Source organism: Psammomys obesus, unplaced genomic scaffold (genome assembly GCF_907164565.1).
Source record: "Psammomys obesus unplaced genomic scaffold, mPsaObe1.curated_primary_1811, whole genome shotgun sequence".
NCBI classification, from domain to species: domain Eukaryota; kingdom Metazoa; phylum Chordata; class Mammalia; order Rodentia; family Muridae; genus Psammomys; species Psammomys obesus.
In genome coordinates, this window is record NW_026590663.1 from 1589163 (window position 1) to 1604430 (window position 15268).

Sequence of the window (15268 nt, forward strand, 5' to 3'; positions counted from 1 at the left end):
ACACAAAATAGTGAAAGTAAGTTTGACAGTGTAACGTGTAGTTCCTCTTAGAAGATCCCACATCCATCGGCAGCAGGTCTAGGATCCTGCTACATGAAACTTTAAAACATCCTTCATTTTTTTCTACCTTTCTGTCTTCTCCAGACTGAACCTAAACACTGCACATTTTAGGGAGAAGGAAAATGTGCAGCATACTAAATTTCACCAACTGCAACTCTGAGTTTGAAGCTTCGTTGAGGCCAAGTCTGATGGCCTGCATTTGAAGATGCAGTTATTCAGATACTTACCAAGAATGGGATACCAACAAGGTAGTGAGCATTGGCCCACGCCACCTGAACTTCGGTACTTGCGGTTCCCTCAGCCAAATAAACTCTTCACAGACTTTGCACATCTGGGTCCTTGCCACCAATTGGTTTCAGTTAAAATTTTACCTTTTAAGATATCCCCATCTTATCTAAAGAAGTACCCTCACCAAGAAAGCCTCACCCTATTACTGAGTTCAAAGTCTTCAAACTGTTTACTGTAACCTTTTTTTCTTTTGTAATCATCTTTCTCTCATTGTTGCTAAATGTCTATATTACTACCCTTTAAGCTATCAGAAAGAATTTTGTCCACAACATTCTACACAGGATGTTGAACTAAAGACAATTACAGAGTATTTTGAGTAAATGAATACACAAAATCAAAGTGATAGTCAGATAGTTGCACATGTAATTATTAAGCCTATATGTTTTTCAAGTGTACGTGTCGATTATTAAGGACATTCAAAGATTGGTGCGCCAAACCTAACTGCACCTCTGGTGAGGATATTTCTAAAATGTGCAATTGTTGCTACATTTCTGCTCTATCATTTTTCACAGGTTTCAGAATGTGTCATAAAATATTATTGGGTCAGAGAACCAGGCAGGCCACCAGATGGTTGAGAATGATTTATTTCCTCGATTCAGACTTCTGAAGGAAGAGCGTAGGAAGGAAACTAGTAGTTATCTCTGAGCTTACAGAATATGGGAGATAACGGGACCTTGAAGTCAATCTAGTGCAGATTCACTCTTAATTTAAAAGCCCATCCTACAGCACCCAGTGACGTGGCTGTCTGACCTTGGCTTCAAAAGTTTTAGCAGTGAAACACTATTACAATATATCCTGTCTTGTGATTGGACAAATCTTGATGAGCAAGGTCTTCCTCCCATCGATGCAAAATTTCCTTCCTGTAACTTCCGTCCCCTGGAGCAGCCCTGCATGTACCTTGTTCCAGGTCTTTGAATTAGGACCTTTGAGATATTTAAAAACATCTAAAATATTTTTGCTCAGTTTTCTCTACTTCAAAAAACTCCTCTCAAATCCTGCAGCATGTCGTCACTCAATTCTACATTTAAACACTCATTTTGCAAGAGGGTGATCTCAGAAAGCTTCTTTTTTTAATTATGGACCTAATTGTACTTGAGTCATAAAGCTACTAAATGACCCACTTTTGAAAGTCAATTATGCATATAACTGTGCTGTTATCATCACTAATATCAGCATCAGTTGTTAATTGTAAAATGCAAAGGCAGATTGTTCCGACACAACCAGCCTAACCAGAGGTCTCCATCTGAAATCAATTTACAACAGCCCACATCAGCTGACTACTAAAAGTCTTCTGATAAAAATATGAAAATATTCAAATTAATCTGGGTTATCAGTTTGCACATATACAACAATCTGGCTTCCTCCAATCTCTCCATTAGACATGCTAAAAGCAAACCGTCAAAAGCAAGATTCCCATTACGTAGCACTAGCAGAAATGGTCTAAGGCATGCAGGAAAATTAATTGAGTTTTACAGGAAAACAAAAAGTGTAGCAAGTGTAAAAATAAATAATTTTCAGGTAAATAAAGTAAAGGTGAAGAGAGTTTAGCCGCATTCAGACTCTTATCTCGGCCACAGCTGTAACACATCATTGGCACCAAGGCAGAAACTACCCCATTGTGCTGGAGCCCAGTAACTCTCAAAACTGACTTGCTGAGAACCAACCAATGAGCAAGATTTACACTGGGAACATTGACAGGCTTCAATTCGTGTGTGTGTGTGTGTGTGTGTGTGTGTGTGTGTGTGTGTGTGTGTGTTATAATCACTTGTTCTTTTAATGGGTAACAGTAAGTTATAATGTAATTGAATCTCCGCAGGAATTTCCATTTAACACTCTCAGAACTATTGAGTCTTGAGTTCTGTAGCATAGAAAAGAACATGGCTTGGTTGCCTTTCATCATGTTCTACAACATTCGTCGGACAGCAGAGCAGTCGACTTTCATTTGAGCACAATCACTGAGGGACCTGGAAACATTGAGTCAACGATGTCTTGTTCAGTTAACTGTATCTGATGTGTCCTTTGTGTCGCTGAAGCCAAGTACATTGAATCATAATGTGTTCAAAATAATGAAAGCCAAACATCATGCTTCTCAGTAATGTGGGGAATAGTAACACATATTTTTATTATCTTTTAAAATAAACAAGCTGAGTTATTCAGTTGCTTCGACAATTCTGGTAATAGGTTCCACTGTGTCCTGGCAAAATTTATGTTTAATCTGTTCTCTTCACAGCTCAGGATGTGATTTTATGACAACTAGGTTGTTGAAGATGTAATGAAGTGAGGATGAACCCAGATTGCAGAACGGTGGGCTTCAAGGTGACCTTTCTGGGGAAATTTGGAGACAGAAACACACGTGGAAAATACCATGTGAAGAGAAAAGCATGGAGCAGGAAAGGCCAGAAGCTGGAGGGGAGGCAGACAATGCAGTCCTCAGAAGGAGCTGACATGGCCTTGCAAACATAGTGACCTTGAATTTCTACGCTGTAGAACTGCGAACTTGTTTCTGCTTTTGAAGCCACTCAGCTTGCAGCACTACGTTCAGACTAGCTCAAGTCCGCCAGCATGCAGGATACGCCATGGAACTCCACAGCTGACTTTGGTAGGCAGCCTTAAAGAAAACGAGTGGACAACACTGTGTGGAAAAGAAGCATGTTCTCCTACAGTACATAAAAGGCATGTCTTCTTAAAGTCCTGAGTTGCGAGACGGAGAGATGGCTCAGCAGGGAAAACAGTTACTTGTTTCACAAACGTTAGAACCCGAGTTTGGATCCCAGCACCCTCATGAACAGTGGGCACAAGGTAGCTCTGGTGCTGGGGTCGGAGAGACAGGCAGATGCTAGGGGCTTGCTTGCCAACTGTCCTCACCAAGACAGCAAGTTCCAGGTTCACTGAGAGCCTACATGTATATTCACAACACACACACACACACACACACCCTCAGATGTTTTCTTATTACAGCCATATCATAGATGCACATCACATATAAATACATATTTTCATTGTATTACAAACATTCTAAGTTTTTATGTTAAGCTCAACGTGTTCAGTGGTGTTTCATGAGCCAGAGTCTACAGGTAGAAACTGAGGAAATAAAACTCTAAGTACTTAATCTAATTTAATGAAAATAACCAACCACACATAGCCAGTGGCTACTGTAACTTACAGTAAAACTGTATTTTTTTTTTTCATTGATTTAAGCTTGTGGGTATATGTGTTTGCCTGAATGTAGATAAATGCATGTGTGTGCAGGCAGGGAGCCTGTGGAGGTCAGCAGGGGTGCCATATCCCCTGGGACTAGAGGATAGATGGCTGTGAGACACCGGCGGGTGCTGTGACCTTAACCCAGGTTCTCTGTAAGAGCAGTGAGTGTCCTTAACCACTGACCTGAGCCATCTCTGCAGCACAGCTTACAGTTAAACTCTACATTTTAATCTGAGAATGGTATTCCATCACTGACTGTGAAACCACTAAAGATGAAGGGACATAAAAACTCCAATGAAAGAGCAACTGATGATTTTGGTGAATTCTGGAAGAACACACAACACGTACATTTTTGGTACTGATTTTCAGGAAACTAAAACTGAGGTTACCAGTTATCACCAGCAGGGGGAACCGAAGAGCAGCACATAGGATTTTCTCAGGCGTTTTCTTTCCCTACATCAAGGCCCTAAAATAGTCCGCTCAAGAACTGCAAAGCCCAGGCTTACCCACGGACCCCCTTGGCTACATAATCTGCACATACTTATTTTTAAAGGGGCCCTAGGAGAACACAATAGAATTTACCTCTAGGCATTGGAGTGTAAAATCTAATTAGTGAGAAGGGTTATTTTTAAATAATAAAATAAAATTCAATTAATGATAGAACTAGGTCTTTCCCACTCTGATTTCTTAAAAGGTGGTCACTGTTATTTTTTCACTTTGTTTCTTGTTGCTGAATATATCAGAAAATTTAAATTTATGTGTGAAAAAAATTACACAGAAAATGGAAATCTAGTCAGCATAGTATTTAAGGTTCTTTTGGAAAATGTTGTCCATGCTATGATGTCCACACAAGGTCTTACCTCTTGGTAAAGATCACTCAGGTCTTCCTGGTGAGCCTGCTTGGAGCATCCTGGGAATTCCCTAACGCAACAGGAATCTGGAGGCCAGTCCATCTCTGTCATTTCCAGCCAGTCAGTGAAGTACACCACACCACAGCACTTAAACTGAAAAAGAATTACCCATCACACCTTGAAACTACACAAAATGTTTTTGTTTAAGTTAAGAGAGATGAGGTAGTAGATTTCTTAATTATTTGCACTCAGAGTTAAGCTCTCTTATCAGTTACAGATATTTGTGCATTCTGTCTTGAGGACACACACATCATGAAGGAACATCAAACTCGTCATTCCATAATGGAACAGTTCTGAACAATGACACCCACCCCACCTAGAAGCAAATCTGTGTCTCACTCTCCAACTCCATGAGGCTCTGCAGATGATCACAATGATGAAAGATTCCACACACATATTTACAAACTCAACAGCTGAACTTTTTAATCATTAACTTCTAGTCAGTAAAAAAAGTAGCTCATCATTTTGCTTATTACCTAGTCACTGGTATAAACTCAAAGAGATTCAACTATTGTGATGACAGTTTCCACAAAACCTAAGGGAAGACTTGTTGCCCAAGGTCCACATCACAAAGATAGCCAAGCAGTCTTAGGATTCTTATTCTAGGGAAATAAAAATCTGTAGATATTTTTCCAACTTATTATCACCCAATAGAGTGGAGTTCCTGAAGAGCTATCATATTGTACCATTATAATTTCAGAGAAATAATGTGACTAGTTTGAATGTAGCTGGATTTAAGAAAAACGAGCTTGGCTTTCCCTAAGGCATGTTTAAGAAGACGACTTTTTGTTGTGCTTCACTAAAAATTATCAAAAGAAAAAAAAAACTCTGATGAAGGCTTGAAGGCATGTGTAGACTGGATTCAGAAAAAGTAGCTGTGATCAGGAGAGCTTTGCCCTTGGATAAAAGAGAAGCTCTCTTCTGTATAGTTAGAAGGAAGGGGTATGGGCAGTCACGAAGAAGAACCCTACCAAGTGATGGCTATGCAAATCACACAGCCCAGGAGACCAGCCTGTGCTCAAGATTAACACTGAATCAGAAAATATCACAAGCCAGCGCCATTTCAAAGCTTAACCTAAACCAGCTTGGAAGAATTCCTAATTCCTCATGCAACAGCAAGCAAGGATGCTCAGTGTACTTGGTATGTATTCACCCACTTGCCTGAAGAGCTTATGATTTAAAGAGCTTATGATTTAAATAGAAAAGGGCATCATACAAGCACCTTGAATGGTAATCACTGGAAGCTGTTAAACTAAGAGTTTTGAGAAAATGTTTTTTTCTCAAAAAAGAGTTTTAAAAATGTTTTCTGTATTGTTTTAAAACCACGAGTGGACCACAAACATCACAACTAAGTCATCTGCTAAGCATCACATGACATAAATATCATAGATTACTAATCTGACATCACACACCGACACAATGCATTGGGATTCCCAAAAATAAAGCATGTACTTTAAAAAATCCCCATTCTAAAAACTTCATCACATTTTGAGGTGAGTGTTTTTAAGGCCTGGCACTCAGAGAGAGCTGTCTCCATTCATTTCCCAGAGGCACCGGCCTTTCTGAGCTGACACCCCGGGGTGGTTCTCTGAGCACCCTACCTGCATTCACAGCCACTTATCTGGCTTTGTCAGGAAACGAAGACTTCCATGGAAATGGCTTTTCCAAGTAGCGTAAGCTGTGTTCGGTGCCAACATTGTTAAGGGGACAGTGACATCGGTTTTCTTTTACACAGTTGTCTCAGCCTATCCAACAGAGGACAGTGGATCTGTGTGGAGGCTTTCCGAACCTCCTCAAGGTGAACCGCACATCACAGCACGAGCCTGTGCTCTACCACTACCTGTCACAACTACTGCACATTTCAAGGTAGCTATTCTCCAAGCTGATACCGTTAAGCCCTAGAAAATACCATAGAATCACCATTTTACATGTAAGTAAACTGAGGCCCTTGATGGGGGAAGTGACTCTCCAAAGTCATAGGTCAATGTAGGGCAGCCCCTGTGATTCCAGAGCCTACAAGGACTACCATGTTAAAAATATGGTTTAAGATAAGATATTAGTAAGCATCACTAGGAATTCTACAAGATCCATTCAGTTATGGTACATGCACAGGATATCAGTGAATGAGCGGTTCTGAAGGCTGATTTATTGTAAAAAGCAAAGAGTCCAAGGCTGATTTGTCTCTCCCCCTCTAAATTTACATGTTAAAATTCTAGCTCCTCTACCCCAGAAAGAGATCATTTATGGTGAGAAAGGCACTAGAGGAGTAACTATTTTAAAATAAGTTCAGCATCATGGGCCGGAAGAATGAATAACATCCTTACAAAAAGAGAAAAATTAAGCATAGGCACATACATAGACAAGGCCATCTACAAGCCAAGAGGCTCCAAAAGACATCAGTATTTGGCCATCTTGAACCTTTAGCCTCCACAATAGTGAACATGTACTTATCCCTAGTGACTCTGTGTGTGACACTGCCCTGTGGCATTCCTGTCAGACTAACAGAAAGGGCTTTGAAAGTCTTCAGATATTTTGATGCACTCACCACTCTTTTCATGCAAACCAGCATTGTGAGAGAAGAGCAAGCACACCCAGCAAAGGCAAGGCGGCACGTAGCATTGCAGGACTTGTGAACTGTCCATGAAGGTGCAGCCCCATAAGGAGGAAAACAATTTTACTATTTTCGACTTGGCTTATCACACTTGATATCATCAGTTCCAGAAAATAAAGACTCCGGGAGCTCCACCAGGGGCAGTTCCTGAACACAGCTTACTAAAAATGCCCCAGCATGCTTCGCATGTCTTCTCATTGTGTTGTTTTCAGTATAATTGTGCAACAAACAAACAAAGTCAGGAAGCAGTGAAATAACAGGAAATCTGTGTGACACTGATAATTCCACCATCTCAACACTGGTGACACAAACTGAGGTTTGGAGGCTGCCCTAGACTTGACCCTCTGCCTCAGGCATAGACTGAGCAGAATAAGTTGCTGACTATCCGGTGAGATGCTCATTCTCCAATGCTACATGGTCCAGAGCAAGAGAAAGAAAGCAATCTGAGATACTTCGTCTTTTAGCAATGCCGCTCCAGTCACAAGGAAAATGCTTAGGAGAGCTGGTTTGAAGCAAAAATCAATGATTAATCTCAAATCACTGAATTTCAAACATCTAGAAAACAGTTCCCATTTGAGATACTTGGATGAAATGTTAAGACAGTTTGGGAACAAAAAAAGCTTGTTTGTAATATCACCGCCAATAAGCATAATCAAAACGGGATCAAGTTGATGATCTTGTTCACTCTTCCTGACCCTCCCTGAGGTGAGTATCTGTATTGTTTCCACCTCATAGGGGTAAAAAAGCTAAAGCTTATAGCACTAAGTGAACGCAAAGTAAGTTGCAGAGCTAGGATTTGAATCAAGGATATCAAGGATTTGACTAGAAAAACAAATGAACAAACAAACATACAAAACAGGCCCATAATGTTCACGCCAACTGAATTCCCAAATGGAAACAACCTTTCAAAATGTTGAAATAAAATTTAAAACATGGGCAACTCTAAAAGTAAAATTCTCATAAAAGAAGTATGTAAGTAAAACTTGGGATATTTATTAAATAACTCATGAATAAGAAACATCAGAGTAGCTCAGCAAAACAACTTCTAAGCCGATGTGTGTGGACCAGACGAGATGAAGATGAAAAGGTATGCCTGAGATGAAAAGACAAGCAGGGGGTGACTTGAGGCATGCTGGGAAAAAACTGCACCACGATGACTGGTACACAGGCTTCAGTTTTCAGTGCCGAAAAACGATCAAAACCAAAGCTTTGAACACCTGTTTTGACAACCTGCCACTTATTCTAGACTTTCTACCCCCAAGAATAGCAGCACTTACCTCTCTCTGAAAATAATTCCAAGCATGTGTAAGCCATCTATACCTGGGTAAGCCATAATTTGTCATTCTGGCTTTCAAAGTAACCATATCTGACCACTGTACGGGCACCTGGAGACAAAAAAAAAAAAAAAAAAAAAAAAAAAAAAGCAAATTGTCAACACACAAGCACAACCAGCCAGGCCAAAAGCTCACCTACATATATAAACCTAGAGCCTTAAGCATACTGAAAATCCACACATCACATGCATAAAGATTGTGTTAAAGCTGATAAACACTATTTCCACTTAGACTTGCTTATAGAATCAGCTCAGGTAAATAAAGCTGACATTCTAGAAAATGACATGGGATCAAGAACCAGGATATAGAAAAAGGAGATGCATACATAAGTCTTGAAAAACCTAAGACCAGGGTAATTTTGAAATCTTATTGAAAATAGTAATATCAGGCAGGGGAGATGACTCAGTTTATAAGAGTATTTGCTGCGCAGCACGAAAACCTGAGCTCAGACCCATCAAATGAAAAAGACTGGATATGGCCACATGTGCCTGTAAACCCAGCACTTCAGGAGGTGGAAAGAAAGGCAGATGCCAGAGGATCACAAGCTTAGAGGTACCAACATAGCAGACCAGTCTCCAAATTCAGAAAGATGCTGTCTCAAAGGAGTAAGACAGAGATCGATGGAGGAGGGTACCAGTTCTCCTCTGATCTCCTCACCTGAGCATGTGTGTGTGTGTGTGTGTGTGTGTGCTATTTAAGAATAGTTATAGCAGCTGAGAGGCCGATACAGGTGGATCTCTATAAGTTCAAGGCCATCCTGGTCTACAAAACAAGTTGCAGGATGGCCAGAGCTATCACAGAAAAAAAGAAAAAAATAATAATAATGTCAGTCGAACTAAGCTTAAACTTTCTCAGCCACAGAAATTCTTCAATTTTATTTCTTTTCTAGATCGCTGCTGGTTTCTTCTTTTTAAAAAAATAATCACTTGGAAACACAAAATACAAAAAAGATAGCAAGTTGGTTGGGTATGCATTCCATTCATATGGTTTAATAACGTTCAGAACACTAGTCAAAGTTCAAGCTACCCACTATAAATTATTATTATCTCATATCCGTTAGGGTATAGTGAATGGAAATAAAATAAATTCTCAAGAAATATATCATCTGAAACAGTTAATATTATGGACAGATATTTTAACTGGAGAACTGGATAGGGGAACATACAGAAACAATAAAAATGAGGGAACAGACAGATGTCAAGGCTCTTGACTTAGTTAATGGAATAATTTTTTCTAAATTTTTGCATCCCAAAATAAACACTGGCTGTTTCTTCAACGTGGCCACCATCAATCTGCAACCAAATGTGGCAAGAAAACAGAGGCCCATTGAAGTTCTGGCTCCACCTTCCGGGCTCCAGCCATGAAGCAGAACACACAGCGAGCTCTTGCTTGCATGAACCAGCTGAGAGCACAAAGCCCATTCTGTGTAAAGGCTGGATTCTGCGAAATTTAGCAGATAATAAACTTTAATGGCACTTTTCTTTTACATTGTTATTAGTACAGAAGCAATAAAAATTGTACAGCAGACAGACTTTTCTTTTTCTGCAAGGCTGCTTTCCACATCTCACTTTTAAAAGGTCCTTCCTTCCTCGCTCCTGGTGATGTAATGGGGAAGATTTACACAAGCAAAACAATGACGGCATGTGCCCATGGCTGAAATGGCAGTGTGCATTCAGGTAGTGCCCCAGGAGTTGAAGCCATTGGTAGGGACGGAGCAAATGTAACTCCTTTGTTTTCTGATGCGTCAAAATCAAAGCAGCCCCTGACAAACAGGCAATGTTAATTCATTCTAAGCTCCCCACAGCTTTATCATATTTTTATTATATATCAGTAAGGCATATACTTCACAGTCCATTTAGAAAATCCACAGAAAGGATGGGCTGTGGTGCCTCCAGACAACACTGTAAATAGTTGGAAGAAGAGGATCGCCATGGGTTTGAGGGCAGCCTGCATTAGGTAGTGAATTCCAGGTTAGCTTGGGCTATGAAGTAAGATCATGTCTCTAAATTAAATAAACAATAAATAAATAAAGCCACAGAAAGATACTCATTTCTAAAAATATTTTATCATCAATTAGAATACAACCAAAAACTGTTTGCATGTCAGAGATGTAGATCATAATTAAAAACTGAAAACAGGATAAATCTCCTTATGCTAAAACAAAAATCCAGAGCCCTACTACTTTTTTCTTTTCTTCTTTTTATTCACTTTACATCCTTGTTGTAGCCCCATCCCTCCTCCCCTCCTAGCTCCACCCTCCCCTTTTCCTTAGAAAAGCGGAGCTCCCTTTCCCATCCACCCCAGCTCATCAAGTCCCATTAGGTCTGAGTATGTCCTCTTCCACTGTGGCCTGGTAAGGCAGTCCCGCCAGAGGAATGTGATCAAAAAGCTGGCAAGTGAGTCCTTGTTCCATGCAGTTCCCCCTTCCCTTACTAGAGGATCCACATGAGGCCTAAGCTGCCCATCAGCTACATATTTGTAGGGGGCCAAGGTCCAGTTCCTGCATGGTCCTTGGCTGGCCCTGGTTAGTTGGCTCTGTTGGTCTTGGTGGAGCTCCTTTCACCTCCAGGTCTTTTTCTCTTTCCTCCCTCTTTTCCACAAGACTTCCTAAGCATGGCCCAATGTTTGGCTGTGAATCTCAGCATCTATTTTGAGGCACTGTTGAATGGAGCCTCTCAGAGAACAACTCTGTCAGGCTCCTGTCTTCAAGCTTTGCAGAGTATCTATCGTTCATAATGTTAGGGGTTGGCTCTCTCTCTGGATAGGGAGGGTCTTCGGTTGGGCCAGGCATCTGGTGAGCATTCCCTCAGTCTCTGCTCTATCTGCTCTGTCTTTATCCCTGCACGTCTTATAGGTAGGGTAAATTCTGGGTGGAAGTTTTTGTGGGTGGGTTGGTGTTCTCCTCCCTCTTTACTCTGTATGGCCTCTGCCACTGGGAGTCTCTGCTTAAGTCTTCCTCGTACACCCTCAGAAGCCTGAGCCCTTAGGTCTCCAGATCATCACAGGGATATCCCCACCCTCAGTTTCTCTTTTCTCAACAGGACTTTTTTCCCCCGCTAACATACAAAATTTCTAGGAATAACGTAAAAATATGACTGAAAGAAAGCAAGCCAAATCCAATTCTATGGTAGTTTTTTTTTCATGTATGTACTTTATTTTATATTGAGCTATGTAGGACCTTTCCTGACTCTTCAACTTCCAAAGAGTCTGTCTTCTTCCATGCGTCCTCATATGTGGAATTATGAATTTTTTCACAGAGCTGTGAATGTTTCCCCGGCAGCCTCCACAGGCAAACTGAAGCAGGCAGAGCTGCCATTCATCTGCAGAAGCCACTGAATATCCATGCTCACAAAGCACTACAGATTCGCTGAAGAATCTTTAATAACTGCACCAACAGCAGAAATAACTTCCATTTTATTACACCAATGCCTAAAGTCCTGCCTATCTCTGAAAAAAACACAAAATCACCACCTTCTCTTAAGATTTCTAATTCACCAGGAACTCACCACATGCCCAGGCCCCATCGTTTCCCCTCATTCCAATGGAACACATTTGTCAGTAACAGAGTAAGCACATGATTAAGAATCACCTTGCAAAATCTCAGGGTCATTTTAATTTGCATTTCCCTGATGACTAAGGACATTGAGCATTTTCTTAAGTGTTTCTCTGCCATTCAGTATTCCTCTATTGAGAATTCTCTATTTAGCTCTGTACCCCATTTTTAATTGGATTACTTGATTTGTTACTTTTTAAGTTCTTGAATGCTTTATATATTGTGGATATTAGCCCTCTGTCAGATATAGGGTTGGTGAAGATCCTTTCCCAGTCTGTAGGCTGTCATTTTTTTCTGATAACAGTGTCCTTTGCTTCACAGACACTTTTCAGTTTCATGAGGTCCCATTTATTGATTGTTGATTTTAGAGCCTGTGCTGTTGGTGTTTTGTTCAGGAAGTGTCTCCTGTGCCAATGAGTTCCAGGCTCTTCCCACTTCTTCTTCTAACAGGTTTAGTGTGTCTGGTTTTATGTTGAGGTCTTTGATCCATTTGTACTTTAGTTTTATGCAGGGTGATAAATATGGATCTATTTGCATTTTTCTACATACAGACATTCAGTTAGACCAGCACCATTTGTTAAAGATGTTATCTTTTTTCCATTGTATGGTTTTGGAATCTTTGTAAAAAATCAAGTGTGTATAGGTAAGTGGATTTATTTCTGGGTCTTCTATTCCACTCCATTGATCCAATATTCTGTTTCCATGCCAGTACTCTTTCTATGCAGTTTTATTACTATTGCTCTGTAGTACAGCTTGAGATCAGGGATGGATATTCCTCCAGATGATCTGTTGTTGTACAGGATTGTTTTAATATCACTTATAAGTGGATATTAGAAATATAATATAGGATAAATATACTAAAATCTGTACACCCAAAGAAGCTAAGCAAGAAGGAAGACCCTGGGTAAGAGGATCAATCCTCATTCAGAAAGGCAAATGGGATGGATATTAGAAGAAGGAGAAAACAGGGGACAGGAGAGGAGCCTACCATAGAGGGCCTCTGAAAGACTCTACCTAGCAGTGTATCAAAGCAGATGCTGACACTCATAGCTAAACTTTGGGCAAAGTGCAGAGAATTTCATGAAAGGAAGGGGGAGATAGTAAGACCTGTAGGGGATAGGAGCCCCACAAGGAGAGTAACAGAACCAAAATTCTGGGCACAGTGGTCTTTTCTGATACTGATACTCCAACCAAGGACCATGCATGGAAATAACCTAGGACCCCTGCACAGATGTAGCCCGTGGCAGCTCAGTCTCCAAGTGAGTAACCTAGTAAGGGGAACAGTGACTTTCTCTGACATAAACTCAGTGGCTGGCTCTTTGATCACCTCCCCCTGAGGTAGGAGCAGCCTTACCAGGCCACAGAGGAAGACAATGCAGCCAGTCCTGATGAGACTATAGGCTAGGTCAGATGGAAGGGGAGGAGGAAAGCCCCTATCAGTGGACTGGGGGAGGAGCATGGGAGGAGAAGAGGGAGGGAAGGGAAGAGGGAGGGGGTACAGCTGAGATACAAAATGAATAAATTGTAATTAATAAAACAAATTATTTAAAAAAGAGAGAATCACCTTGTGAGCCTCTTCAGAACACCCAAGGGCAGAACATGGGAAAGCACCTTTGTGTGAAAACAGAATTCCTCTGTGAGGCATGACGCGAGCCAGCATTCACAGACATTCAAAGAAACTCCACTCCACCCTGGGAACTACTATAGTAATTTCACCACCGAAGTAAGAAGTGAGCAAGCTGAGAAACAGCCAGCACAGGCAAGGGCGGGGGAGCGCTGGGGGTGCGGCTAGGAGAGGGGACAAGTGACAGAGCAACTGTTGAAAAAAAAAAAGTTGCAAAACTCCTTTTTCATCCTAAGGAAGCTATGAAGGTTTCTCCAGTCACTTCAGTGGCTGGAATAAGAGACAGAAATGCTGAACTGTTGTTTTCAACAGCCAAATCTCAAGCTGTGAGTTTTTACACCAAGGTAAGTACTCAGCAATTCTCCAAAAGCACTTCTGAAAGGGCCATGTGGTTCAACATGTTGCAAAATGGGAGATACTGGCTTCTGCCTTGCTATTTTCTGCTGTTGTCAGCAAGGGCAGGGCTTAAAGGAGGTCCTGTGGCAACCAAGGCAATGCTAATCTTCCTCGCTATTAACTCAGAAGTTATCCTAGACTAGCTCCAGTCCATGATGTCCATGTTTAAGATATCTATGGAATTAAAGATCTATCAAAGTACCCCAAGATAAAGATTTTAAATTATGAATTGGAAATGCGCTTTAGGAAAAAAAAAAAAAAATATATATATATATATATATATATATATATATATATGCATGTATGGATGTGACTTTTTCGTAAGTGTTAGGATAGTTCGCTGTTATCAGGTGATGCGATCACGCAAAGGAGCTGCCATGTGCCACGGTCACTCTCCAGAGTCTGACAGGAAGGCCAACCTGGATGTCACTCCACACTTCGATTCTTCACCACTGGGAACTCACCATAACCTCCTGCTCGTATGTCCACACACCACAAGCCAGTTCTACACAGAAGATGACGAGCAAAGTTCCGAAGTACTGCAGGGAGACAGAAGGAGCCGTTAGCGTGAAGCCAGATGTGGCAAGTGTGACTCAGGGTTGTGGTTCTCTATGAGAAGAACACAGGGCCCCTCCTCAGGGATCACAGGGAGAGTTGCCCAAGGCCGGTCTTCCCCCTCTCCCACCCCATACAGATAACCTTCAGGACTACCTAAATGAGCTGTTGTTTTGTTACTAGTCAGCTGCTGGGATAAATCTTCTGTAAATGCCAATGGTTTTATTGCACGAAGTAATAACATATGGTGTAATTTAATAACGCTAATCAAGTTCTTTCAGAAATTATACTTAGTTCCTCTTAGAATAAATGAGATGAGGTCTGCCTTGTACATTCTTTCACTTTCTTCTGGGTAAAGAGGAGGGATGCCTTTTTACATTTGTAAAAAAGGAAATATAGAACAAAATCTCTACTACGCATGCTAATTTTAACTGAACAGTGGGTTTCCACTGTGGGAAGAGCTCTTAGAAGGTATGCAAATGAAAACAGGTAACAAAATTGAATGCAGTATTGAAAACAGAAATGCAAACAAAGAGCCAGTATTTCTGTGAAATAGAGAATATACAGGATCCTGAACAAGAAACAGACTTACAACAAGGAGAATAGAGAAGCTTGTGCGGATGAAAATGATATAACAAACACAGAGAGGAAGGTGGGTGGTCCAGCAGAGCACCAAGGAACACAAGCTCACACACACACACACACACACACACACACACACACACACACACACAC

General features: G+C 40.9%; 1 protein-coding gene across 3 annotated transcripts in view; it reads right to left on the bottom strand.

Moving 5' to 3' along the window:
- The window catches only part of Tspan12 (tetraspanin 12), a 91853-nt gene that overhangs the window by 15945 nt on the left and 60640 nt on the right, over positions 1-15268 (bottom strand). For all 3 annotated transcript variants that reach the window (XM_055608094.1, XM_055608093.1, XM_055608095.1), the window contains 3 exons: positions 14443-14517; positions 8349-8456; positions 4410-4553 (listed from right to left, as the gene is read on the bottom strand). In XM_055608094.1, coding sequence (XP_055464069.1) covers positions 4410-4553; positions 8349-8456; positions 14443-14517 — 327 coding nt within the window. The remainder of the gene's footprint in view (positions 1-4409; positions 4554-8348; positions 8457-14442; positions 14518-15268) is intronic.